The 26,518-nt window shown below is 43.5% G+C and overlaps 3 protein-coding genes across 3 annotated transcripts; 2 read left to right on the top strand and 1 right to left on the bottom strand.

Moving 5' to 3' along the window:
• Positions 1 to 9,125: 9,125 nt before the first annotated feature.
• LOC122120423 (WAP four-disulfide core domain protein 10A-like) lies at positions 9,126 to 10,168 on the bottom strand. Its single transcript, XM_042694662.1, has 2 exons — positions 10,069 to 10,168; positions 9,126 to 9,298 (listed from the first exon to the last, which is right to left on the bottom strand). Exons 1-2 carry the CDS (start codon positions 10,166 to 10,168, stop codon positions 9,126 to 9,128), a joined length of 273 nt encoding a protein of 90 aa, XP_042550596.1.
• Positions 10,169 to 14,904: 4,736 nt separating this feature from the next.
• Positions 14,905 to 17,356, top strand: LOC122120422 (protein WFDC9-like). Its single transcript, XM_042694661.1, has 3 exons — positions 14,905 to 14,993; positions 16,682 to 16,837; positions 17,317 to 17,356. The coding sequence occupies exons 1-3, from the start codon at positions 14,917 to 14,919 to the stop codon at positions 17,354 to 17,356; spliced, it is 273 nt and encodes a 90-aa protein (XP_042550595.1). The 5' UTR covers positions 14,905 to 14,916.
• A 6,021-nt stretch (positions 17,357 to 23,377) lies between these two features.
• Positions 23,378 to 25,685, top strand: LOC122120340 (WAP four-disulfide core domain protein 10A-like). The gene is made up of 3 exons (XM_042694570.1): positions 23,378 to 23,727; positions 24,343 to 24,492; positions 25,113 to 25,685. The coding sequence occupies exons 1-3, from the start codon at positions 23,619 to 23,621 to the stop codon at positions 25,124 to 25,126; spliced, it is 273 nt and encodes a 90-aa protein (XP_042550504.1). The 5' UTR covers positions 23,378 to 23,618; the 3' UTR covers positions 25,127 to 25,685.
• Positions 25,686 to 26,518: the final 833 nt, after the last annotated feature.

Raw genomic sequence — 26,518 nt, 5'->3', positions numbered from 1 at the left:
TCCTGAGCAGCTAGGATTACAGCTGTGAGCCACTGGTGCCCAGAAATAATGTATTCTTAACTTTGCGTAGGGCAACAGAACTTGTCATCCTCTTGAATAACAGTCACACTGATTGACAAGACTTTATCCTCCCCCTCCTCTCTATTCTCCCATCCCCAGATAACTACTCTTGCACTCTCAACTTCTATGAAATAAACTTTTTAGATTTCACTTTTTTGTGTGATGGTCCTGAGGCTTGAACTCAGAGCCTAGGTGCTGTCTCTGAGCTGAACTCTGGGCCTAAGCGCTGTCCCTCAGCTCGTCAGCTCAAGGCTAGCATCCTACCACTTGAACCACATCTACCACTACTTCTTCTTCTTCTTCTTCTTCTTCTTCTTCTTCTTCTTCTTCTTCTTCTTCCTCCTCCTCCTCCTCCTCCTCCTCCTCCTCCTCCTCCTCCTCCTCCTCCTCCTCCTCCTCCTCCTCCTCCTCCTCCTCCTCCTCCTCCTCCTCCTCCTCCTCCTCCTCCTCCTCTTCTTCTTCTTCTTCTTCTTCTTCCTCTTCTTCTTCCTGCTCCTGCTGCTCCTCCTCCTCCCCCCCTTCTCCTCTTCCTCTTTCTTTTGTGGTTTATTGGAAATAAACTCATAGACTTTCCTGTGTGGGATGGCTTTAACCTCAGATCTCAGCTTCCTGAGTAGCTAGGACGCCACTGGCATCCAGTTTAGATTTCACTTATGAATAAGATCAGGTAGTATTTGTCTGTTTGTGCCTGACTCATTTCACTTAAAGATGTTGAGAAGATCCTCACATGTTATTACAAACGACAAAATTGCGTGTTTATATGGCTGAGTAATGCTCCATCATGTATATATACCCTCATTTTTGTTATTCATTCATCTGTTGATGAGGTAACACAATATCTGACTTCAAAGTATACTACAGAGCCATAGTAACAAAAACAGCATGGTACTGGCACAAAAGCAATGCAACAGAAGACCCAGAAATGAATCCATATAGCTACAGCTACCCAGTCTTCAACAATGGATCCAAGAGCACATATTGGAAAAAAATACAGTCTGTTAAAACAAAGTGGTGCGTGGGCTGGGAATGTGGCTTAATGGCAGGAGAGCTTGCCTAGCATGCATGAAGCCCTGGGTTTGATTCCTCAGAACAACATAAACATAAAAAGCCAGAAGTGGTGCTGTGGCTCAAGTGGTAGAGTGTTAGCTTTGAGCAAAAGAAGCTCAGGGATAGTGCCCAGGCCCTGAGTTAAAGCCCCAGGACTGGCCAAAAAAAAAAAAAAAAAAGTGGGCTGGAAAGATTGATTATCTATGTGCAGAAGGCTAACAGTAGACCCCTACTTTTCACTCTGAATAGAAATCAACTCCAAATGAGCCTAAGATCTTAACGTAACATCTGGAACTTTGAAACTACTACAGGAAAACATAGGTGACACACTGGAAGACAAAGAGACACAAGAATGTCTTTCTTTTTTGAGGGGGCGGCTTGAACTCAGGGCCTGGGCACTGTCCCTGAGCTTTTTTTTGCTCAAAGGCAGCACTCTACCTCTTGAGACACAGCACCATTTCTGCCTTTTTCTCTTTAGGTGGTACTGAGGAATCGAACCCAGGGCTTCATGTATGTTAGGAAAGCACTCTACCACTAATCCGCATTCCTATCCCAGAAATTTATTTTCTGAAAGGATTCCAATTACCCAGCAAATAAGAGCAACAACGAACAGATGGGAGTTAAAATCAAGCTAAGAAGTTTCTGCTCAGCAAAAGAAACAAGAAACAATTACTAGAACCAAGAGACAACCCACAAAATGGGAGAAAAATGTCACTAGCTATTCATTCAATGGATAAAGGGTTAATCTCTAAAATATACGGAGTAAAAACAATTCTCAGAAGCCACATAAATGACTAATAGGACATAAAGAAATGATCAACATCCTAGCCATAAAGGAAATGCAAATAAAAATGACACTGCTATTTCATCTTATCCTAGTCAGAATGGCTATGGTTAAGAAAACAAACTAAATAGAGACTGGCAAGAAGCAGGAAAAAAAAAAATCCATACACTGTTGGTGAGAATGTAAACAGTGCTTGAGTCTCAACCCCAGCATTTACCTCATCACATTATGTGACTGGCCAATCTCAGAGCCTCAGGTTCTCTATCTAGGATATGAGTTATGTTTGTACCCACATTGAAAACACCAAATATGTGAAGCACTGAGCCTCACGCCTAGCATACAGTATCTGTCAAATAAATACTGGCTTGAAGCTTAGCTGTCCTTTTCTCTTTCAGGTAGGGAGACAGTTACTAAAGTACACTTTGTTGTGGTCTCTTTTAGCGATTTCAACTACCTTCTCTACTTGAAATTAATTCTTGTGGTTAGGTGAGGTGCTAGCCGCCTTCTTCTTTTTTTTTTAGCCAGTTCTGGGGCTTGAATTCAGGCCCTAGGTACTGTCCCTGAGCTTCTTTTGCTCAAGGCTAGCACTCTACCTCTTAAGCCATGGTGCCACTTGGCTTTTTCTGTTTAGGTGGTATTGAGGAATTGAACCCAGGGCTTCAAGCATGCCAGTCAAGCATTCTTACCACTAAGCCACCTTTCCAGCCCACTAGCCTTCATTTTTATGTGAATCTCTCTCTGCAAGGGAACAATGCTCCCACAAAGTTTTTCTTTGCTTCATTTTCAGTCAAGCAAAAGAAAACCCTTGTGCCTTGATTGAAATCCCTTCAAATGTTCAAAATCTGGAATTGTACCTGTGGACAGTTTACAAGGTGTAAAACGAAGTGAGCTAAACTCATTTCTCTAGCACAGATGCAAAATTATAAAGCAGAAAAATAGTAACGAGCCGTATGCTTGTTTAGTTCTCAGGGGGGAGGGCCTTTCACATTTTGTAAGCTATTATTTGGAAATGAGTTCAAAGTTACAAGAGTACAAATAGTACAAAGATTTAGGCCATTTGCCCATTTACCCAGATTCATCTATTTTAAGAGTTTACCTCAGCTCTTTCATGTCTTTCTGTCTGTCTTTGTCTCTCTTTCCTGAATGACTAGAGAGTAATTTTTATTTATGATGGCTCTCATTTCTAAATACTTCAATATTTCTTAACAAAATGGTAATTCTCTTACATGAACATGGCACAGTTATCAACTTCATTTTAACATTGATTAAAACATATCATATTTTTATTTACTCTGCCATGAGTATTCCATCTTATCTACTCGCTCTAAAATGTTTTTGTCTTGTGACATTTTGTTTTGTTTTGTTTCATTGACTTTGTGCGTGTGTGTGTGTGTGTGTATGCTGATACTAGGGCTTGAATTCAGTCCTGGGCACACTATTCCTTAGCTTTTTTTGCTTAAGGCTAGCACTCTACCACCTGAACCATAGCTCTACTTCTGGCTTTTGGGTGGTTAATTGGAGATAAGACTCTCACAGACTATCCTGCTCAGGCTAACTTTGAACCACAATCCTTAGATCTCAGTCTTCTGAATAGCTAGGATTACAGGGGTGTACCACTGTTAATTGCCACTAACATTGCATTTTTTTTCACTCATGATTTCTCACTTTTATTTTCCAAGTGATTGACTTATAAAATCCATCTGGTTTGCAGTAATTCATAATTTTAACATGCATCTTCTGCAGCTACGTACCATGAATACTAGAACAAACTTGTATTTGGTCTTTATGTAAATAATGTTTTAAAATTGCCTAAGTATCAGTTTTGAAGACTGCAGTCAATCTTTTTCGTTGAACATTCCTCATTGGGAGTTTATCTGAGAATTCTCTGTTTGATTCATATTCTACATTCTCACTACTTGGTAGATGGCGTGCTGTTCTCAGCATTTTGTATTTGGAGTTCACAGGCTCATCCATGTCTCCTTTCTCTAGCTCAGTTTCTCTATTTGAGCAATAAAGATGATCATTTATTCCATTGCCAACATTGGACCCATCTAAGCAAATAAGCTTTTATGGATTGGCACTTCCAGCCCCCAAATCCTGATACCCACCTACCTCTGCAGATGTCCAAGTTGGTGGAAATAATAATTCTTTGTCTGGTAGCTTTTTGGAACCTCTGCCTGGCAAGACAGGTGACCAGCAGAACAGATTTCAGTGACTCACCCTGTAATCATGCTTCAGCTGTGACAAATCCGGGAGTTCTGTCCAAAGTCATAAGTGGGGCATATACAGAACATTGTGCGTAAGTTCCTCTTGAAGGAGTGTCTTATTTTTCTTACTGCAGGCAAAACACAGAACAGCACGTACCTGTGTGACCTCTCCTTCCCTAGCTCACAAGTCACAAAGACTGTGGGGGTCAGGAGCAGATTCATGGATCTGTTTTTCTGTAGTGTTCTGTAGTAAGCTTTGTGAAGTCCCATTCACCTTTATATGAATTTCTCCACTATTAGCATCACCCTGACAATGCCAGTCAAGAGATCTTGTCCAAGAAGGCTTGGAAAAGGCTACAATAAAAATGGATATTTAAAGCAGATTTATATTAGATGTAAATCTTAGTTCCCACATTCTTTGGGCAAGTCATGGATCTTTCCTGTGCCTCAGCTACCTATTTGTAAAATAAGGATAATACAGCACTTTCTCCAGAGACCTCTTGTGAGGAGCTAGTGAGATATTTCCTAGAAGCTGATAGAAGTGTGGTACCATAATTACAGGCATCAGGATCTTCAGGTACAGATTTGAAATCTGACTTGCTGTGTGATTTTTGGTTAAGTCATTTCACCTCTCTGAAATGCAGCAATAATAATAATGCAACATGGCAACAATAATAGGCTTCATTCCATGGGGCACTATAAGAATGCAGTGAAGCTGGGCGCTGGTGGCACATCCCTGTAATCCTAGTGACTCAAGAGACTAAGATTTGAGGATCCCAGTTCAAAGCCAGCCTAGGAGGGAAAATCCAAGAGACTCTTATCTCCAAATAACCACCAGAAAACTGGAAATGGTGCTGTGGCTCAAAGTGGTACAGCACTACCTTTGAGTATAAAAAGCTCAGGGACAGTGCCTAAGCTCTGAGTTCAAACCCCATGACCAAAAAAAAAAAAAAAAAAAAAGAAGAAAAAAAAGAAGTGAGCTGGAGTACGGGAATCTTTTCTTTTCTTTTTGTCAGTCATGGGGCTTGAACTCTGGGCCTGGGCACTGTCCCTCAGCTCTTCAGCTCAAGGCTAACACTCTACCACTTGAGCCATAGCACCACGACCAGTTTTCTGGTGGTTTATTAGAGATAAGAGACTCATAGACTCTCCTGCATGGGCTGGCTTTGAACCTTGATCCTCAGATCTCAGCCTCCTGGGTAGCTAGGATGACAGGCATGAGCCACTGGTGCCCAGCTATTATACTTTTAATCAACATTTTGTATTTTTTTTTGGTCTGGTCGTGGGGCATGAACTCTGAGCCTGGGCACTGTCTCTCAGCTCTTCGAGCCACAGTGCCACTTCCGGCTTTTTTTTCCCTTCTGCTTTACATGGTGCTGAGGAATCGAAACCAGGGCCTCATGCATGCAAGGCAAACACTCTATCACTGAGCCACCTTCCCAGCCCATTGATCAACATTTTTGATTCCCTTCTCACACCCCTCCCTAGCTTCTGCTAACAATCATCCTAGTCTCTACTTATATGAGCCTGACTTTTGTTGTTGTTATTGTTGTTGCTGTTGTTTTTGAGGGTTTTTTTTTTTTTTTTTTTGTGGTACTGGAGATTGAACTCCTTGAGCTTGACAAGCACGTACTCTACTACTTAAACCACACTTCCAGCAGAGCTTGGCTATATTTAGGTTCTGTATATTAATGAGGTCGTATCATATTTGTCTGTCTGTGCCTGGCTTATTTCATTTTGAATAATGTCCTCCAAGCTGTTGAAAATGATGGGATTTCCTTCTTATTCAAGGTTGAATAGTATTTCATTGTGTATATTTTCTTTATCCATTCACTTTATGCAAACAACCTACGTTTGTTTGCTAGTCTTGGTTATTGTGAATAATGATGCAACAAACACAGAAATGTAGGTTTCTCTTTGACATACTGCTTTCAATTCCTTTTGATATATACCCAAAGTGGGATTGCTGGATAATATGGTAATTCCATTTCTAGTCTTCTAAGGAAACTCCATGTAGTTTTCCATAATGACTGGATGAATTTACCAGTTTACATTGCTAGCATTCATGTGCAAGTGTTCATTCGCCTTCTCCAAGTCCTAGCAACACTTGCAATTCTTTTCATAATCATCTTGGTAACAGGTGTGGGAGATATTTTGTTATAAATATGACTTGCGTCACCTCAATCATTAGTGATACTGACCATTTTTACATACCTGTTGGCCTTATGTACATCTTCTTTTGAGAATTTAGGTTCTTTGTCCATTTTCTTTTTTTCTTTTTTGCCGGTCATGGGGCTTGAACTCTGGGCCTGGATGCAGTCCTTCAGCTCTTCAGCTCAAGGCGAGCATAGCACCCTACCACTTGAGCCACAGCCACCACTTCCCACTTTTTCTGCTTATGTGGTGCTGAGGAATCGAAACCAGGGCCTCACACATGCAAGGCAAACACTCTACCACTGAGCCACCTTCCCAGCCCAGTCCATTTTATTTTCTGAGATAAGGACTCACTGTATAGCCCAGGTTGGCTTCAGACTGGCGGTCTAACTCTTGTGTAGGTGGGATGACAGGTATGAGCCACGGCACCTACTCTCCTTGGGTTTTCTCCTAGGAGTTTTATGTTTATATTTACATTTCCTGAAAATCTACTTTGCATTGGTTCTTGGCTAAAGGATGAGGTAGGGTCTGGTTTTCTTCTGCCTGTGGGTTTTCAGTTTTTCAAGTGTCATGTATTGAAGACACTGTTCTTTACCTCCTTGTATGGGCTTGACGCCTTTGCTGAAAGTGAATTAATCATAAATATGTGGGTTTGTTTCTGGGTTCTCTAACATTTTCCTTGACATACATGTTTTTATGCTAGCATACTGTTGGAATACACTTTGATATCCAGTAGTGTGATACATCTAGCTCTGCTCTTTTGATTTTGTCAGTCCTGAGATTTGAACTCTGTGTTCTATGGTTTAGGGTCAATCTAGAATGCAACCTGAAGAGCTAGTTTGCTAGACAGACAGTTCCTTGAATGAAACCTGGAGATTCTGTGCCACGAAGTGCACGGAAAACTCCTTCCAGGAAAAATAATAAATGTGGATTTAGTCCTGGAGCAAACACAGAAGAGAGACTTAGCAAAGGGCAAAGCTCCAGGCTGCTAAAGTGCTACTGTTTATCTATCCCATTTCCTCTCCAGTGAAATCTGATTAGAGCAGGCTATCAAATAGCTCCTGGGGATACATGTTTAGTAAACCCTGCCAGACAGAAAATAGTATTGTACATTCCAGTCACTTTTCTGTGCTGCTCCAAGAGGCATAGATCTCTCTCTCTCTCTCTCTCTTGCACACGCACACGCACGCACACACACACACACACACACACACACACACACACACACACACACACCTTTCCCTTTGGTCTATGATCTAGGTGGACTTACATCTTTCTTTTTTTCTTTCTTTTTTTTGTCGGTCATGGGGCCTGAACTCTGGGCCTGGGCGCTGTCCCTCAGCTCTTCAGCTCAAGGCTAGTGCTCTACCACTTGAGCCACAGCGCCACTTCTGCCTTTTTTTTTCTGCTTATGTGGTGCTGAGGAATTGAACACAGGGCCTCGGGCATGCGAGGCAAGCTCTACCACTGAGCCACCTTTCCAGCCGGTAGACTTACATGTTTCTAAGTTCTCATTTGCAACTTAGAGGCCAGGGCACAGGGTGGGCAATAGAAGAATTTGTCATAAATCCCTTTAGGAGAGGAAAAAAGGAGCTGCATTTTTGCAGAGGGAAGACATGCACTCAGTTACAACCAGTTGGGCATTTCTTCTGGCAGCCATATGCTGTGTAGAGCCTCTGAGTTACCTGGGCGGGGGGGGGGGGGGGGGGGGGGGAGGAGGTAGCTGTCCAGAGAGAACTGGAATGACAGCTCTTATTACAAGGCAGCAGAGCAACTCTTCCAGGAGAGTTCATGCTCCACAGTTCATGTATTCACTCCTGGAGAGTTCATGCTCCATGGTTCATGCATTCATGTGGGAAGAGCCTGGCACACAGGGACTATTTAAATGGTGGATGGCACCAGCTTTGTGTGGGGAGGGTCAGTCTCTGTACACAGAACTTTAGAAACACCAGCATAAACCTCAAGCTTTCCACTGTTTAGTGATCCTCAGGATCCAAAGAAAATTAGAGGGTTGGGGACAGAGGGGACATTCAGCTCATGGAAGGCCCTGGGCAATCCAATGCCTACTCCCAACCCAGGCCCCACCATCAGAGTGGCCACTCTGAGCAGTGGTGGACAGGAGGAGGTGTAGGCAGGCTCTCACAAGCAGGCCCCAGGCCTCAGGCGATGGACACAGTGAGGAAACATCCTCCCCCGGGCATTCCAGACTGCTTCCCTTGCTTGTGGCCTTTAGAGCATCTCTGGACTTCCATGGGTTCCTGATCCTCCTTGGAACCAATCAGAAGCTCAGGAGCACATGTGGGAGAATAAAGTACTGAGGCCAAGTGCAGGGAGGTGGGGCAGGGACAACCAGGCCTTCCACCCTGTGCTGCAGGATCTACCCTCACCACTCTCATGATTGGCCGGATCCTTCTGAGCCCAGGCTGAGCAATGTTCTCCTGAGCTTTGTGCCCTGCTGTTTGGGGCAGTTTCCCCAGGGAGAGCTGGTTCAGAGAGCAGAGCCAGAGAATGGAGCCTCCTGGGGGCCGATGGGTTCATGGACCAAAGGGAGAAAGCAGAGAAATCTGGAGGGGGAAAGAGGGGGAGGGGGAAGGGGGAGGGAGGGAGGGGAGAGCAGGCTGAGGAGTGGGGGCCAGTGGGGAGCTCTGTGGGTCCTTTGATCACAAGCAGTGGGACTCACACAGACCGCATCCCCCGGCATTTCATTCTGGTTTATTGGACAGGAACACAGGGTTTCCACAGAGAGCGGGCATCTGGCCTGGTGATGTGGTGGCCCTGCAGTGGACGTCTTCCTGCTTCCGCTGTGGGTGGGTTGGGGGCACTGCACCTTGGAATGGTGAACCGGGAGTCCCAGGAAGCTCAGCCCCGGCCACTCACAGGGTGTTGATGCACACGTTCCCACAGAAGGTGGAACAGCACACGTTGCTTGCCTCACAGTCTTCTTGGACTTCACAGGGGTATTTGCACAGATAGATGCTGGTGCGCTTCTCACACCTCTTGATTCCTGAGGAAGGCTCCTGGGTTTCTGAGCTGGTTGTCTGGGTTTCTGAGAAGGGGTGGGAGTTGGGGGATGGGGCCCTCTGCCTGGACAGCATCCTCCTTCCACTGATGCTGCCCCAGCCCCCAGGATGCAGGTCCACTCACAGCACCCACCACCCCCAGGGGATTGTTCTGGGCCCCTGGCCAAACCCTTGGCATGGGTGGTGTTTAGGTCCCAATGGGCCCTGCTGCCCTTCCTGGACCCTGTCCACACCCCTGTACCCAGGACCTGTCTTCCCTCGGAGACAAGGCCTGGTGAAGGCAACCTGCTCACTCTATACTCACAGCCTGAGAGCTCAGAGCACCCCGAGATGCCTCACCCCCCCCCCCCCCGTTCCACCTTCTGGACCTGTAGGGGCGAGGGGAAGATGGACTCAGCATGGTCCTGTCTGCTCTCCCCACTGGCCTGGCCTCGGTGTGCCTGCTCAGCGAGCTCCCTCCCACGCCCTCCTGCTCCCCGCCGTGATGGCATCAACTTGCCTCCCTATGTCATCCTTTTCCTGTCCAGTGCCCCTTCCCACACCCACAGCATTTCTACGCCTGTGTCTGCCCTGGGAGCCTCTGTGGCTGTTCATAAACCAGAGGACAGTTGTCTTCTTTCCCTCAGCCCTGTTCCATCCACCTCTCACCACAGCGTGTCACCCTTCATTTTGGATCTCTGAACAGTGTTGTGGGAAATGCTGAGTTTGCACAAAGGTATCAGAACCCAGGTTCTCCTTAGTCTGGATTCAGCCCCTCCCGGCCACCTCCCCTTCCACCCATCCAGCCATCACCTACCCTCAATCCTCCTCCGACTACGGGGCCCTCCGTGAGTCTGAGGCAGCCACAGCAACACCCAGAGGAGCAGCATGAGTGACAACACAGCCCTAGGTCGCATGACTCTGACTGCAGTCATGAGTCTAGGTCTGGGGAGGATGGCAAAGACTTTCCTGAAGAGCTGGGTGTTGAGAGGGAAAGAAGGAAGGAGACTGTCCTCTTGCTCTTTGCTGCCCTTGCTGGCCAAGCCTAGAAGAACAAGAGCCTCTGTGTTTCCTGCCCTTTGCCTGCCCTTCACTGGGGTGGAATTGGCCCTCTTCAGGGACGTCACCTGCTCTCATAAAACCAACCCTCTTTTCTTGCTCACAGAATTTCTCTTAAGAAATTTGTCTTCCTGCTCCAAACTCAAGGCCTTTCCTAGAAAAATGCAAATACGTAATTTGAAATACCTCACTACTGATAATTGACCCAGATTTCATAGTATCGTGTTTAGTTTCTCCATCTGTCTAATACAACTATCTCATTTTTTTCCCTGTCAGTCATTTTTGTTACCTACTTTCTGCCAGTCTTATTTAATCATGGAAGTATTTCACAAAGATGGGTTTCTATAACTGCATCATTCTTGGGTAAACTATAAATACTGTCAGTATCCTACAAGATGTCATATTGAGCATTTTCTTTTTCTTTTCTTTTTTGCTGGTTGGTGGGCCTTGAACTCAGGGCCTGGGCACTGTCCCTGAACTATTTCGCTCAAGGCTAGTGCTTTATCACTTTAAGCCACGGAGCCGCTTGTGGTTTTTGGTCACTATATCTGGTTTTCTAGTGGTTAATTGGAGATAAGAGTCTCATGACCTTTCTTGTCTGGGATGGCTTTGAACTACAATATTCAGATCTCAGCCTCCTGAGTAGCTAGGATTACAGCTGTGAGCCACCAGTACCCGGTTAGCATGTCCAAAAATTATATTATTATTATCTTTGAGTTGTTGTATAAAGGAATTCCAATCCAGCTTGTCAGTGTATAAGAACAATGCACCTTGATCAGTATCATTCCTCTCACCATTCTCTCCCATCCCTCCCAACCCCACCATCCCCTCCATTTTCCTACTTTTGTAGGAATATTCGTTAAATATTATGACAGATTGCCAATTAAAACTATTATGACAATGATGATGACAATTGAATATTATTCAATATACATTGAATTCTATTCATACATTTTCACTCTTCTAAAGTAAAAGGTAGTAAAAGTGGCTAAATGTACCAAGTATAAATATAGAAGAACATGCAAGCATATATTAAATAGATACGTATGTAAGTACAGGTTGAGCATCCCTAATCCAAAAGTCTGGATTCCAAAGTCGGAAACACTTTTTTTGAGTGCCAGCATGATTCCACAGGAGAAAAGCTGCTGCCTGACCTCACTTCATAATCACAATCAAAATGAACGTGCACTCACAACAGGAAGTAAATTTGTCTATAAAGTAAATGGGAAACACAATAGATTAGGTGTCTGTCTATGAACAGATAATGGATAAAGAAAACATGGCATATAGACATAGCAGAGTTTTACTCAGCCAAAACGGATGAAAATGCGTCATTTTAGGAAAATGAATGGATCTGGAGATCATTGTGATAAGCCAGATGCAGAAAGAAAAATATCAAACTTTTTCTTACATAAAGAATCCATTTTTTTAAACAAAAGGACAAAAGGACCTGTGTGTGTGTGTGTGTGTGTGTGTGTGTGTGTGTGTGTGTGAGAGAGAGAGAGAGAGAGAGAGAGAGAGATGTAATGGGGATAAATACAATGAGAATACATTGAATACATGTCTGAAATGTCACAATGAAACCCATGAAAAAGTACAAAAAAGTACCTATAAACCATAAATATTGTCCTTGATGTTTGGTATATATGTGTGATACTCTATGTATATCATACAAACACATATGGTATAAATTAGGTTGTGGAATGCCCCTTCAGTGGCCTAAGTTTTAATGGCCTGTGGTGCTAGGAATAGTGGTGGACGTTTTATTTATTTATTTTTTTGGTGGTGGGGCTTGAACTCTGGGCCTGGGTGCTGTCCCTGAGCTTTTCAGCTCAAAGCTAGTGGTCTACCCCTTGAGCTACAGCGCCACTTCCAGTTTTCTGGTAACTGGAGATAAGAGTCTCACGGACTTTCCTGCCTGGGCTGGCTTTGAACCATGATCCTCAGATCTCAGTCTCCTGAGTAGCTAGGAGTACAGGTATGAGCAACATGCGCCCGGCTTAATGGTGCACTTTAAAGTGATGGGGTCCAGTGGTAGATTTAAGTCATTGAGGAGATGCCCTCAAAAAGTTTAGTGGGACTCTCTTTCTCTCTCTCTCTCTCTCTCTCTCCCCCCCCCACCATGGCTGTGAATTGAGTGGTTTGCTCTGCAGCAAGCTCTCACCCATGATGTATTGTCACTCAGCGTAATGAGGTCAACCAGAATTGTTAGGCAAAATAAACTGTTCTCTCTACACTTCAAAGAACAAGCCCATGTCAAGATCTTGGTGTTCTTCGATCTGATCATTTCATTTCCTTCACTAGGATGGTCATTAGCTTTTCTAAAGGGTTTTCTAAGTTTATCTAATCTCTATCTCCATAAAACTGGAAGGTATTGGGTGAGAGGTAGTGTTGCAATGTTATTGGCAAAGGACAATCAACACCGAGAAGATGTCCAGAGTATGTCTTGACTCCCTGCCTGTGGGAAATTTGGGGGTCATGTGACTTGGGTATGCAGTGGGTAGCAAATGCTGTAACCCAGGTCCATTGTGTTCTTCCAAGTTTATCAGGAGGTACTACCCATATCAGAAAATCTAGTGCTTTTGGATGGACTTCAAGAGAAATCGTTTGTCATATGGCCCACATGTAGTTCCTGTGTGGAACTTAAAGATTTACCACAACCCAAATCACCCAAGGTTCTAGGCCTTTGACCTTGATTTCCTGTTGGTCTGTGCCCTGTTCCAGGCCCCCACTCAAAACCTAGTAATAACAGGGTAGACAAAAGAGCTGTCAGCCAGCTACCACTGCCACTTTCGGAGGTAGGTGAAGTAAGGGTCTTTAGATGTGAGCTTTTATTTGTGGCTTGTTCAGATGTGCCTGGAAGCCATCAGCAATTTCTAGGATATGGGAATTTTTGTTGTTGGTGGTGGTGGTCGTGGGGCTTGAACTCTGGGCCTGGGCGCTGTCCCTCAGCTCTTCAGCTTGAGGCTAGTGCTCTACCACTTGAGCCACAGCATCACTTCTGGTTTTCTGGTGGTTTATTGGAGATAAGAATCTCACAGTCTTGCCTGCCCAGGCTGGCTTTGAACCTTGATCTTCAGATCCCAGCCTTCTGAGTAGCTAGGCGTGAGCCACCAGTGCCCGGCTTAGGATATGGGAATTTATTATTCATTAAGAAAACTGAGGGAGACATGGCACGACCTGTCTGAGGTCCCAAAGGTAAATGGAAGACAGATGAAACAACACAGCAGTATCCCTGGCTCTATCACTAGCTTCTCTTTTTTTCTTCTTTAATACAATATGGAAAACTCACAGTCTTAAGTATGGGGGAGGATGTAGTAGTTTGATGTCTTTCTGATGACTGAGGGCCTTTTAACCGGCCTATACTTTTTCATAGATGACCAAAAGAATTCACTCAGAACTCTGGGTGTGAGGATACTCTGAGAATGATGTAAGAAGTATCTTGAACATGATGTTGTTTTTCTTTATTGGGATTTTTTTTCATGTGTGTGTGGCTGGGGGGGGTGGGGGGGTGGCAGGAGGTGTGTGCACGCGTCTGTACTAGACTTGAACTCAGGTCCTGGGTACTATCCCTGAGCTTTTTCATTCAAGATGAGTGCTCTTCGACTTAAGCCACAGCTCCATGAATCCTCTTTGGCTTTTTGATGGTTAATTGGAGATAAGAGTCTTCCAGACTTTGTTGCCCTTTGTTGGATTCAAACCGTGATTCTCAAATCTCAGCCTCCTGAACAGCTAGGATTACAGGTGTGAGCCACCATCAACCAGCTTCTCTCAGATAATTTAATAGGCCTCAAAATGAACATATCTAATGATTTATGCTTCTAAAACTTATTTTTTTGTCTGTTTTTGGTGCCCGTCCTGGGGCTTGGAACTCAGAGTTTAGGAACTGTCATTGAGCTTCTCCCCTCCCCCGCCCAAGGCTAATGCTTTATCACTTGAGCCACAGTCTGCTTCATTTTTTTAAAAAAATTGGTCATGGGGCTTGAACTCTGGGCCTGAGCGCTGTCCTCAGGTCTTCAGCTCGAGGCTAGCACTCTACCACTTGAGCTACAGTGCCACTTCCGGTTTTCTGGTGGTTTATTGGAGATAAGAGTTTCCCGGACTTTCCTGCCCAGGCTGGCTTTGAACCTTAATCCTTAGATCCCAATCTCCTGAGTAGCTAGGATTATAGGCATGAGCCACCGGTGCCCGGCTGCTTCAAGTTTTTGGTGGTTGGTTGGAGATTAGCTCATAGACTTTCCTGCTCAGGCTGGCTTTGAACCAGATCCTCAGATCTCAGCCTCCTGAGTAGCTAGGATTACAGCCACTTGTGGCTGGGCTATTGCTTTTCATTACAATGAAAGTGACACATCTTAAAAGAAATAATTTCCCAAAGAAAAAGTTATAAATGTGAGATGGGAAGATGCCTGGAGTGGTCCATGGGTAGTTGGGGAACTGGTGGGTTCTGGAGGACAAATAAGGAAAATTAGGAGAAAGAATAACAAGCAGTATTCACAAGCATTTCTCTCCTTTATCTTCTATTCTCCTCAAGCCCTTTTCCACCTCTAGCAATACTGGGACCCAGTTTCCTGCCTGAACTCAACAGAGACACAAAGCAGAGACTGCCATGAAGCTCTGGACTCTCCTATTCGCCATGTTCATCTATGGGATTGGGATGCGTCTGCCTGTGTTGGGAGGCTTCAGGTTCAGAACTGGTATTAGTCGTCCTGGGGCAAGGGAGAGGAGCCCCTGGCCCATCCAGATATCTCCCACTGCTGTCTGTCAGAACTCACAGGTCCAGGGTCAGCCCTGAATGGGTGGGAAATGTCCAGCAGGTGGCTATCTAAAGCCTATAAATAATTTGGTACCTATGGGACAGATATGTATGCTTCTTTTTGGCTCCCCTCAGCCAGTTTGCTATGTTGATAATTTCATGTGGCTGCTGAATGATATTACAAATATCCAGATGATCATTGGGAGAAACAAAGACTCCCCACCCCTGTGAGGATCAGAATTCTCCTTAAGCAGAGACATCCACAAGATGAGATGCTCCCAGTCCAGTATCCCTTGTAGCGCCCTCTCTCTCCAGACTTTGAAAGAAAAAGTGAGTACAGGAAAGGGAACAAAACTAGACTCTGTTCACACAAGCAGGAATAATATCTTCCAATGCCAGCTCATCTTTGGCAGAGGAAACTCCAACACACAGTTTCCTGCTGAGCCCTTATCTTCAGAATTTCTGTTTCTCACCTGGGCGAACATTTGATAGCTACCAAAAGGATGATGGTTAACACCTACATACATCTGTTCATTGGAAGGGCAAAAACCTCTCAGAGTGAAAAAACAGAGAAGACAATTAAGGGGTTCTTGGTCGATCACATGGAGAAATTGTGGGCAGTAAAGGAATGGAGGGGGAGGTCTGCAGGACCGTGGAAGACACACACTTAGAGGAGAGGGAGAGGGAATCGTTTGTGTTTTCTTGGTTCAGTTTTCTACAATTCTACAAATAGAGAATAGAAGGTCCCCAAACAAAAATTCAGTGAGAGTGGGCTGGGAAGGTGGCTCAGTGGTAGAGCGCTTGCCTTGCATGCATGAGGCCCTGGGTTCGATTCCTCAGCACCACATAAGCAAAAAAGAAAAGCCGGAAGTGGGGCTGTGGCTCTAGTGGTAGAGCGCTAGCCTTGAGCTGAAGAGCTGAGGGACAGAGCTCAGGCTCAGAGTTCAAGCCCCACGACCGGACCCCCCCCAAAAAAAAATTCAGTGAGAGTAATTTTGGTGGGGGGTGGTGTCCTGTGTGGTGAAGCTCTCCCAGGTTCTGTTTTCAGGACTCAGAGGAACTTTCTTGGAAGGTAGAGATATTGTGGTTTGAAGTCCAAGATCCAAGGAATTGTTCAGCTTGAAATGTTCTTTCTTTCTTTCTTTTTTCTTTCTTTCTTTCTTTCTTTCTTTCTTTCTTTCTTTCTTTCTTTCTTTCTTTCTTTCTTTCTTTCTTTCTTTCTTTCTTTCTTTCTTTCTTTCTTTCTTTCTTTCTCTCTCCCTCGCTCCCTCCCTTCCTCCTTCTCTCCCTCCTCCCTCTCCCTCCCTCTCTCTATCTCCCTCCTTCCCTCCCTCCCCTCTTTCTTTCTTCCTTCCTTCCTTCTTTCCTTCCTTCCTTCCCTCCCTCCCTGCCCTCCCTTCTTTCCTTCCTTCCTTCCTTCCTTCTTTCTTTCTTCCTTCCTTCCTTCCTTCCTTCCTTCCTTCCTTCCTTCCTTCCTTCCTTCCTTCCTTCCTTCCTTCTTCCTTTCTTTCTTTCTTTCTTTCTTTCTTTCTTTCTTTCTTTCTTTCTTTCTTTCTTTCTTTCTTTCTTTCTCTTTCTTTCTCCAGTTGAGAAGTGAATGGGCCTTACTAACTTACAGCATCTCAATTCCAGATGAATTAAAAGAAACTGAGCAATGCTGGGTCCAGCCTCCGATACGGCTTTGTGACACCAGGTGCACCATAGAACAACAGTGTTTCAGTCCAAATGCTACATGCTGCTGGACCTATTGTGGGAAAATTTGCTTGGACAATGAGTGAGTTGCTTGGACTGGGGAAGTTAGGGCTTGGTTGGTCTTGGTTGTTGTATTTATCCCATTATTCAGAAACTGTGACCCCTGAAAACAGAGTTCAGTCACCCGACACCAGTTAAAGAAACAGGTAGTCTAAGACAATGGCCTCCTATCTGTAATTAGGACATTCATGGCAAAATAAACCAAGATCTCAAGATGAGGTTTCTGATTTTTTCCTCTATTCATACCCAGTCTCTTTGCTTTCCTCAAAATATCTCCAATCAGTTTTTACATCCCTCCTTTGTTTAATAACTTGATTAGCATGCCTTTCCTTCTCAGCCAGACCCAAGATTTGTTCCCTATCTGTTCAATTAGTGAATTTCTTGGGAGGTGGGAAATTAAAGTGGCATTTCTGTTCTTATTTGGGACCTAGGGTGTTATTAAGTTTGGAATGGATTTCTCCCAGGATTTTGGTTTCTGATTGCCAGATTTTTCTCTTCCAGAGAGCCCTTTAAAACAATGATGACTGAAATATACTATTAGTGTGGGCTGAAGGATGACTCCGTGTTCTAGGAAGAGTGCTACCGGGTTCTCTTTTGGGACACTTACTTGCTCCAGCTGAAAAAAGAAAAATCACTCTGCCCTTTGAGCAGCCTTGACCTTGAGAAGGCTCAAATTTTTGCCCAATAAACAAATACATGAACCCCTGAGACTCTGTGTTTTTTCTCTACCCCTTTCTCTATGATTTAATTTCCTTTGTTTCAATCCTTAACAGTCCATTTCATATGGGCACAAGTACTCAACTCTGTTTTCCCTGTTAAACCTATGTATTAGCCAGGTTGGCTAATTGAGGTAGCAATAATACAGAGATTCGTAAAAAAAAAAAAAAATAGAATAAAAGAAAGGATTGTGAGTTTGAGGCCAGCCAAGACTACATAGTGAGACTCTATCTTAAACAAACAAACAGAAAGAAAAAAATGCATGGAGTTAACAAATAAGAATGTACTTCGTTTCATTATAACAAATAAGAATGTACTTCGTTTCATTACTTTGTTGTATACATTTCACCAAGGGTGTTCAGTCATCCGTCCATAATTCAATGACCCTTCCACCTGAGAGTCTGTCAATTCCTGCATCCTCTGTTGGTTCCTCTACATCCAATCAACAGATGGAAGAGGAAAAGTAAAAGGGAGCAAAAAGGAAATGCAAAAGGGGCTGGGTCTAGAAGTTGAGTTCACTTTTGTCTGCATCCCATTAGCAAACACATCCTCCGTTTTGCAAAGGATGCTGGGAAATGGAGTCTAGTCATAGTTCCGAAAATAGGATTTGGTGAACACATGACAGTCTGTGACCTGTGTATTCATGCAAAATCAAACTCCTTAATAAAGGCTGAAGGCCAGCCTATCACTCTGCCCAACAGAATAAAAAAGCATTCTGCCTTCTGGAGAGAACACATGAGCTTCTAGAATGGGATCCTCCTGTTATTCTTAGTTTCTTCGTACTTCTTTTAGGTCAGTTCTGACTGTCTGGTAGTTTTACTCAGGTAATAGCATTCAAATCCATCAGGTAATACAAGGCAAGCTTTGCTGCTCATACTGTTTTCCCAGATTATGTCTGTATTTCTGCCATTTGTCGTTATTATCTAGAAGATCAGTTTTAAAAGTTTGCTTCCTTGCCAGGCACCAGTGCTCATGCCTGTAATCCTTGCTACTCAGGAGGCTGAGATCTGAGGATAGAGATTCAAAGCCAGCCTGGGCAGGAAAGTCCATGAAACTCTTATCTCCAATAAATCACTCAGAAAACTGGAGTGACGCTGTGGCTCAAGTGGTAGAGTGTTCGCCTTGAGCTGAAGAGCTGAGGGGCAGCACCCAGGCCCAGAGTTCAAGCCTCACAACCGACCAAAAAAAAAGTTTGCTTCCTTTGGATGAGGATATTATAGAGCACTATCCATATATCAAGTCTTGTGTCTCTTCTTGGAAAAGAGGACAGAATATTCTCATTTATATTGATGAGTTAGAATATTGTAGACAAAACATTATAGAACAAGAAAAGGCTTTTTTTTTTAATGCTGGTTCTGGGGTTTGAACTCAGGGCGTAGGTGCTGTCCCTGCGCTTTTGTGCTCAAGGCTAATGCTCTACCACTTAAGCCATAGCTCCACTTCTAGATTTTTGGTGATAATTGGAGATGAGAGTTTCACAGACTTTCCTGCCCAAGCTGGCTTCAAAACACAGTCCTCAGATGTCAGCCTCCTGAGTAGCTAGGATTACAGGCGTGAGCCACCAGTCCCTGACAAGAAAAGGCTTTATAGTATGACACAGCAAAGATCAAGGTAAGACAAAGGCTAGGGCCCAACAACATACTGGCTAGTGGCTTCAAGTTCAGATGTACAGGAAGGGACAGTGGTTCAGAGATGCTGTAAAATGCCCTCAGGTGAGAGGAAATCTTAGTGTCGTTATGATTTGCATTTTTATGGCTAAACATTTCTTCATGCCTCTATTTAGTCATTTGTATTTCTTTTTTTTGAGAACTGTCTGTTTAATTCACTTGCCCATTTTGTTAATTGAATTGTTTGTTTGCTGTTTACTTTTTCAAGTTCTTTGTATATCTGGGATATTGATCCTTTTGTGAGTTGAATAGCTGGCAAAGATTTTCTTCCATTTCCTGGGGGTAGACACATTCTTAGTTCTGGTAATCTTTTCTTTTTCTGTGCAGAAACATTAATTTGATGTAGTCCTACTGTTTCTTTGTAATTGGAATTCTATTCAGAAAACAATTAACTGTGCCTACAACTTCCAGAGTTTTACAGATTTATTTATTTTATTTTTTTGGGTCCGGTTGTGGGGCCTGAACTCTGGGCCTGAGTGCTGTCCCTCAGCTCTTCAGCTCAAGGCTAGCACTCTACCACTTGAGCCACAGCACCACTTCCGGCTTTTTTCTTTTTGCTTACGTGGTGCTGAGGAATCGAACCCAGGGCCTCTTGCAAGGCAAGCACTCTACCACTGAGCCACCTTCCCAGCCCCCAGATTTATTTTTTTTGTAGTGGATTTAATGTTTCAAGGCTTTCTAAGTTCTTTGATCCATTTGGAGTCGATGTGTGTATGTGTGTGTGTGTGTGTGTGTGTGTGTGTGTGTGTGTGTAGGTTGTGGGGCTTGAACTCTGGGCTAGCGCACTGCCCCTCAGTTCTTCAGCTCAATGCAAGTGCTCTACCACTTGAGCCGGTTTTCTTTTTCTTTTTTTTATTGTGAAAATAGCGTATGGAGGGGTTACAATTACATGGGCAAAATAATGAGTACATTTCTTATCAAGCATTGTTGCCTCCTCCTTTGTTTCCCCTTCCTATCCCTTTCCACACCCCCCACCCAATCCTCTTCCCCCTCCCGCCCCCCCCACCAAAGTTGTAAACTTTGTTTTTCGACATAACGACTTGTACAGCTCATTGTTGCAATGGGTCCACCTGTATCCCTAATTAAATGATTTGTTTTTTCCCTTTCCCTCCACAAATTATACCAACATCAAATACAGTGAAAGCAGGGGTTATACCATGGGGGAAGGACATACAAAGCAACAAAGAAATACTCTTATAAATATGTTAGAAGCAATCGCATGAAAGAAAAAAACATTTGAATACTTATCTTGGGGTTCATTTCTCTAACATCGACTTATCTGACCTTTCTGTTTGACTTAGACATCTGGTTAGCCAGTTTTCTAGTGGTTAATTGGAGATAAGAGTCATGGACTTTCCTGCCCAGGCTGGCTTTGAACCTCTATCCTAAGATCTCAGCCTCCTGAGTAGCTAGGATTACAGGTAGTAGCCACTGGTGCCCAGCTTGGAGTTGATTTTTGTACAGAGTGAGAGATGGGGTCAGATTTCAGTCTCTTGCAAGTTGAAAACCAGTTTCCCGGGTGCAATTTGTTGAAAAGCCTGTCTGTTTTCTGGCATATGTTTTCGCCTCTTTTTATTAAAAAAATAAGATGGCTGATTTTATTACTGGGTCTTCTATTCTGTTTTATTGTTTTCGTGTCTGTTTTTGTGCCAGTTTGAAGCTGTCAGGTTACTGTGGCTCTGTAGTATAATTTGGTTATTTGGTCTAGTATTATAATACCCTTTTACTCAGAATTCCCTTTTCTATCTGGTGTCTTTTATGGTTCCATATGAACTTTTTTTTTTGTCTTTTCTTTTTTGGTACTGGGGATCGAACCCAGGACGTTGCACTTGCTAGGCAAGTGCTTTGCCACTGAGCTACATCCCAGCCTTCCACATGAACTTTTGGCTTGATTTTTTTTTTTATTTCTGTGATGATAGACATTGGGATTTTGGGTAGTGCGTTGGATCTGTAGATTGCTTCTGGTAGTATGACCATTTTCTTAATAATTTTATGAATCTATTAGCATGGGAGGTCTTTACATTTTCTGGTGTCTTCTTCAGTTTTTCCCCAAAGTTTTCTTTTTTTTATATTCATTTTTGTATGTTTTTACAAAACATACTGTACAGTAGGATTACAGTCACATGAGCAAGATAATGAGCACATTTCCTATCGAGCATTGTTGCCTCCTCCTTTGTTTTTCCCCTATCATCCCTTTCCTCCTATCTCCACAACTACCTCCTCCCTCCTCCCCCCCACCGAAGTTGTAAATTCATCTTCAACATAGTGTCTTGTACATCTCATTGTTACAATGGGTCAACCTGTATCCCTAGTTAAACATTTTGTTTTTTTCGTTCCCCTCCCTTTGTAGGGCTTAGTTAATAACTAAGTATTTTGTTGATTAAGCTTTGAATACTGGTGGTATGTAGCTTACCCCATAACTCTTTAAGTTAGGAATAAAGCTAAATAATATAGGAATTGATTGTGCACCATTGCAAGAGGTATGGACACCTTAGCAGGTGGTAGAAAGGAGAATTCTGAATGAATTCTGCCAATGAAGAGATCCACCTATAACTAGAGGCGTGTGACTTCAGCCAGTAACGTTGAGTCTGAAAAGAACTGGAAATAAGAACTGGAAATATGTATTTTTGACTCATGATTGGTTGAAACCATAGCTATATAGCTCACAGAGAGCTGACTGTACATACAAGCTCAATGTCTTATGTGAAAATATTCACAGAGTTGGGCACTGGTGGCTCATGCCTGTAATCCTAACTACTCAGGAGGCTGAGACCTGAGGATCACGGTTCAATGTCTGCTTGGGAAAGAAAAGTCCCCATGAGGCTCTTATCTCTGATAAACTACTCAAAAAAGCCAGAAGTGGCTGTGGTGGAGTGCTAGCCTTGAACACAAAGAGGCTCAGGGACAGTGCCCCGGCCCTGAGTTCAAGCCCCAGGACCAGAAATAAAGAGCTAAAAGTAGAGCTGTGGCTCAAGTGATAGAGCACTAATCTTCAACAAAACAGCTCAGCGATAGTACACTGGCTCTGAGTTCAATCCGTAGGACCGGCACAAACAATATACTCATAGAAATATGTTTTTTGTTTTTTGGGTTTTTTTGTTTTGTTTTGTTTTAGTTGGCCGTGGGCCTGAACTCTGGGCCTGGGTGCTGTCCCTCAGCTCCTCAGCTCAAGGCTAGTCAAGGCTAGTGCTCTACCACTTGAACCATAGTGCCACTTCTGGCTTTTTCTGCTTATGTGGTACTAAGGAATGGAACCCAGGGCCTCATGCATTCAAGGCAAGCACTCTACCACTGAGCCACCTTCCCAGTCCCATTGAAATGTTTTTTTTTTTTTTTAACATTCTACTTTGGAATAACCTAAATATCTATCAAAAGCAGAATGAACAAAGTATATTGTACCAAACCAGTGAAATATTATGCAGTAATAGACAAAATTCACAATATAGACAAAATCTTCAAACACAAGGAGAAAAGAAGCCAGATGCAAAATAATATATACTACATTCATTCTTCCTCTTACAGACAGTTTGAAACAGGCAGATCTAGTTTGTGGAAATAAAATTTAGACTACTGATTTCTGTCTGTTGAGATAATAGAAGAATAGTATGCAGTTCTTTTCATGAATTCAGCACTAAGCTAGTTAGGTTGCACTAGCCATACTGAGACTGTATTCAACTTTATTTCATCCATTGCAGTGCTGGGGATCTAACCTAGGACCTTGTGTGTACAAGACAAGTTCTTTATCACTGAGTGCGCATCAAGTACTGGTCTTCTCTGTCTTAATCTTAGTAATGCTTACATGAGTATGTTAACTTTGTGAGACCTCACTCAGGATTAGTGGTATGGTCAAGGACAATATGTGGTACTTGCCCCAAAATTATAGAAAATACATGATATCCAAAATATTTGCTTAAATTTTAAAAAGTGTCAGAAACAGTATGTGCAATTGGATACCAACATTGAAAAACATACATATATATATAAATGTAGATTGCCCAGGGTAATAGTAGATATAAATGTAGAAAATCAATATACTGATAGAGTATAAAGATTGAAATTCCATGCACAAAAGTATCAACAGTTGTTATGGCTGGGTAATGAATAACTTACACTTTATCACTTTGTACTTTCCTGGCTTTTCAAACTCCTAAGGTACAAGGCGATGGTGGGAGCAAACCTGCATTCCTCTAAGGAGAGGAGCGTGAAATGCAAGTGAGGGAAAGCATTTCATGAGAAGACAATGTCCCGTCTGAGTGTGGCAGACTGAGAAGGAGACGATGCAAAACCAGATAGAGCAGTGGCCAGCCAGTCGGGAGCTCCCAGCTCTCCACCCAGACTCTCTTTCTACCCTTATCAGGGGACTGGTCAAGTCCTGGGTCTCCTGCTGCCTTTACAACTCAGCTGTCCAGAATCAAAATCATGAAGTGGTTGGTTCTGCAATGGCTGTTATTCCTCTGCTTCTTGATTGTCCCTGTGGGCGGAAGTTGGAAAGGGAGAACTTTTTTCGACCTTGACATCCCTGAGTACCGTAGGTATTTTGCCTGGGCTTTCAAATGAATCATGAATAGAAACTAAAAGGACTTTTTTTTTGGGGGGTGGGTGGGTAGTTTGATTGTAAAGAGGAGCCAGAGGCTAGCTATAAGACAACAATAACAAAAACAAATGATGCAAAAACCTTTATTGGGTCCTTTGTAAGGTTAGGATGTGCAGGAGAAACGAAATGGTTAGATCTCAACTTTTGAGCACCTCCGGATGTTATGAGTAGAACGATGCTTTTATTTATGTATGCTTGGGCCACCGTCAGAAGGCTAGTCAGCTGACAGCTTGCATGGAGGGATGTGAACTCAAGCTACTCGGTGAGAATTATCCGGGTATTTTCCTTGTAAAATAAGGGTGAGGGATGAGATCTCTTAGGACTCTTGGTTCTGGGAATTGGATTTAAGTTCTGGGGATTTAAAGTGAGGTGATTTTATTATCAGAGTTACGGGGAGTGGATCTTTACTCTCAAGAACCAAAGAGACCACTAGGTCCTTGGGCTGGGAGAGGAAGGAGGGAGCTATGTGGAGTGGGTATGTGGGCAAGGGAGGAGCTGATAACAGAAATGTTCTTTTGAGGGCTGCTGTGTGTACACCTTCTGTTCCAGTTATCAGTGGGCCCATACTGGAGCCCTGCAGGAAGAGACCCACGCAGGATCAATGCAAGCCCAACTGCATGAAGCATGAGCACTGTGCCGGCGAGCATCATTGCTGCCATTCCTACTGTGGAAGTGTCTGTATGCCCCGCAAAGAATTCGGTAGGATCTGAAAAGCAACTTTCCCCTCTTCATCCAGTGTGGAAAGACTGTGGCCTAGCCAGAGTCTTCACTCTCCACCCCCACCCCCACCCAAGTCAATCAAACCTTAGGAGGCCTGACATCCCCTCCCACTTGTGCTTCTAGGATGTATTCACAGAACTCTCTCTCTCTCTCTCTCTGGAGGTGCTAAAGTTTAAACTCAGGGTTTGTACTTGCTAGAGAGGAGCTCTACCACTTCTCCCAGTCCATTTTACTCCTTCCTTCCTTCCTTCCTTCTTTCCTTCCTTGCTTTCTTTCATAGGGTCTTGTTCTTTGCTTGGACTGGCCTGGAATACCATTCTATTTACACTTCCTGGTCTAGCTGGCATGAGAGCTAGATGCTACACCCGGTTTTTTCCTGTAGAGATGGGGCTGTGAGAACTTTTTTGTCCAGTTGGCTGGTCAAACTGTCAGTTCCTTTTCAGCCTCCTGATCTCATCCTCCTGAGCAGCTGGGATGACGAGCTCATGCCGCTGCATTGTGTGGTCATTTTTAAGCCACAGAAATTATCCCCCAAGTGTAGGGAGCCTGGTTTAAAAGCCCTCTCTGTGACTAAATCCCTATCCCTTTTCTTTTTCCAGAGAAAGACAAATAACATAAAATCAGCAACATCATGCTCAGCGCTGGACCTTAACCCCACAATGAGAGCTGGAGGACACATGGAATGTTTGGGAAGACCACTACATGACTTCCTGTGGAACCATCTTTTTGCCCTAGGTGGGAGTTGGGAGTTGGAGACATGTACCCAGGACAATGTCTCTCTTTCCTCTCTCTCCTCTTCTTTTAGCTAGCACAGTCATAGTCTTAGGTCCTTGCCAAATATGTAGAGTAATCAAGGGTTTCCATTTCTTGTTTCTTGGTCCCAGAACTATTTGCTGCCCCAACTATTTGTTTTCAGCCTCCCTTCCTCCTAGTTTGGATCTCTCTACCTTCCTAGCTTTCAGAGGTTTGGTCTTTTTTAAAACCAAGGACTTAATTAATGTCCTATATATGATATGGTATGTTCTTTTGGTGATTGAAGCTATGTTCTCTCTGTGTTTCCTCATATCTGGATTTAGTTTTTCTCACATAACGTCAGACTTGTCATCCAAGTAGGTCCCCCACAAGCTACTTCTTATTGCAACTAATGTCTGGAAATAAAATCTTGCATAAAGCGGATGGCACCCATGGTCTATCATGGAAGGAGATGGCATAGCCTCTTTCACCATGTCCTTTGCTCAGCAATGACTAATGTATTACTGTCTTTATTCAGTTATTTGGGATTTAGCAAAGTCTTTTCTATGTAAGTATTGTGGGAAGAACAAACACCCTTCAGAGGGCTATAAAACACCCAGATTATGGGCAAAAGCTACTTCACACGCGAGAGTTTATCACTGTTTATCTTGCTGGTACAGAGACCAAGGAAGAGTTAATTCAAATGACCCAAACAAATGGAAGCCAGGGAGGGGCACGAGGAGAAGGGACAAAGGATACAGATAATACCTTGATGTATGAAGGAGGGGATGGTTAGATGGGCTGCACATCAGAGTGGTTTTCCTGGAACAAGACATACTTGGTCCTACCCTGAAAGATGAGAAGGAATTGCTATACCTCAGGGTGAAAATGATGTCTTCTTTCCTGGTGGGATTAGACAAAATGAGGGAAGGAAAAGGCCAATCTGAATGTAATGAAAGGCTGATACCCTATCCCACTACACAACAATAATTGAAGCCACTGATAAGATTGATCATGAACTTGGGTCTAAGCTCTAGATTGTAGTACATGCTGATGTGCTAAGCAAAATCATTCATTATAGTGCTAGAATATGGTTTTGTTAAAAATAGCAAAGGAGAGAATGAATAGACACAGATTGGTAGTTGAACTTCCCCAAATTCACTCGGCACACTGAGTGAGCATACAGAGCTTTTTCTCTAACCATGTATGTACAGTAGTGTTTGAGTTGTCTGAAATATGTGTATCTCAGGGGTCAGAGATAGGTTTAAAATAC

Source organism: Dipodomys spectabilis, unplaced genomic scaffold (assembly GCF_019054845.1).
Source record: "Dipodomys spectabilis isolate Male_0828 unplaced genomic scaffold, ASM1905484v1 ptg000175l, whole genome shotgun sequence".
Classification (NCBI taxonomy): domain Eukaryota; kingdom Metazoa; phylum Chordata; class Mammalia; order Rodentia; family Heteromyidae; genus Dipodomys; species Dipodomys spectabilis.
Note: the sequence above shows the minus strand (reverse complement) of the source record. Positions and strands in the feature narration are given on the sequence as shown.

Excerpts from the sequence above, each read along its gene's own strand:
- LOC122120423 (XM_042694662.1), bottom strand. The coding sequence starts at position 10,168 with ATGCGACCTAGGGCTGTGTTGTCACTCATGCTGCTCCTCTGGGTGTTG. Across the intron at positions 9,299-10,068 it reads TAGTCGGAGGAGGATTGAGG|AAACCCAGACAACCAGCTCA; the intron begins GTAGGTGATGGC and ends ACCCCTTCTCAG.
- LOC122120422 (XM_042694661.1), top strand. The coding sequence starts at position 14,917 with ATGAAGCTCTGGACTCTCCTATTCGCCATGTTCATCTATGGGATTGGG. Across the intron at positions 14,994-16,681 it reads CCTGTGTTGGGAGGCTTCAG|CATCTCAATTCCAGATGAAT; the intron begins GTTCAGAACTGG and ends ACTAACTTACAG. Across the intron at positions 16,838-17,316 it reads AAAATTTGCTTGGACAATGA|AGAGCCCTTTAAAACAATGA; the intron begins GTGAGTTGCTTG and ends TTTCTCTTCCAG.
- LOC122120340 (XM_042694570.1), top strand. The coding sequence starts at position 23,619 with ATGAAGTGGTTGGTTCTGCAATGGCTGTTATTCCTCTGCTTCTTGATT. Across the intron at positions 23,728-24,342 it reads CCTTGACATCCCTGAGTACC|TTATCAGTGGGCCCATACTG; the intron begins GTAGGTATTTTG and ends CTTCTGTTCCAG.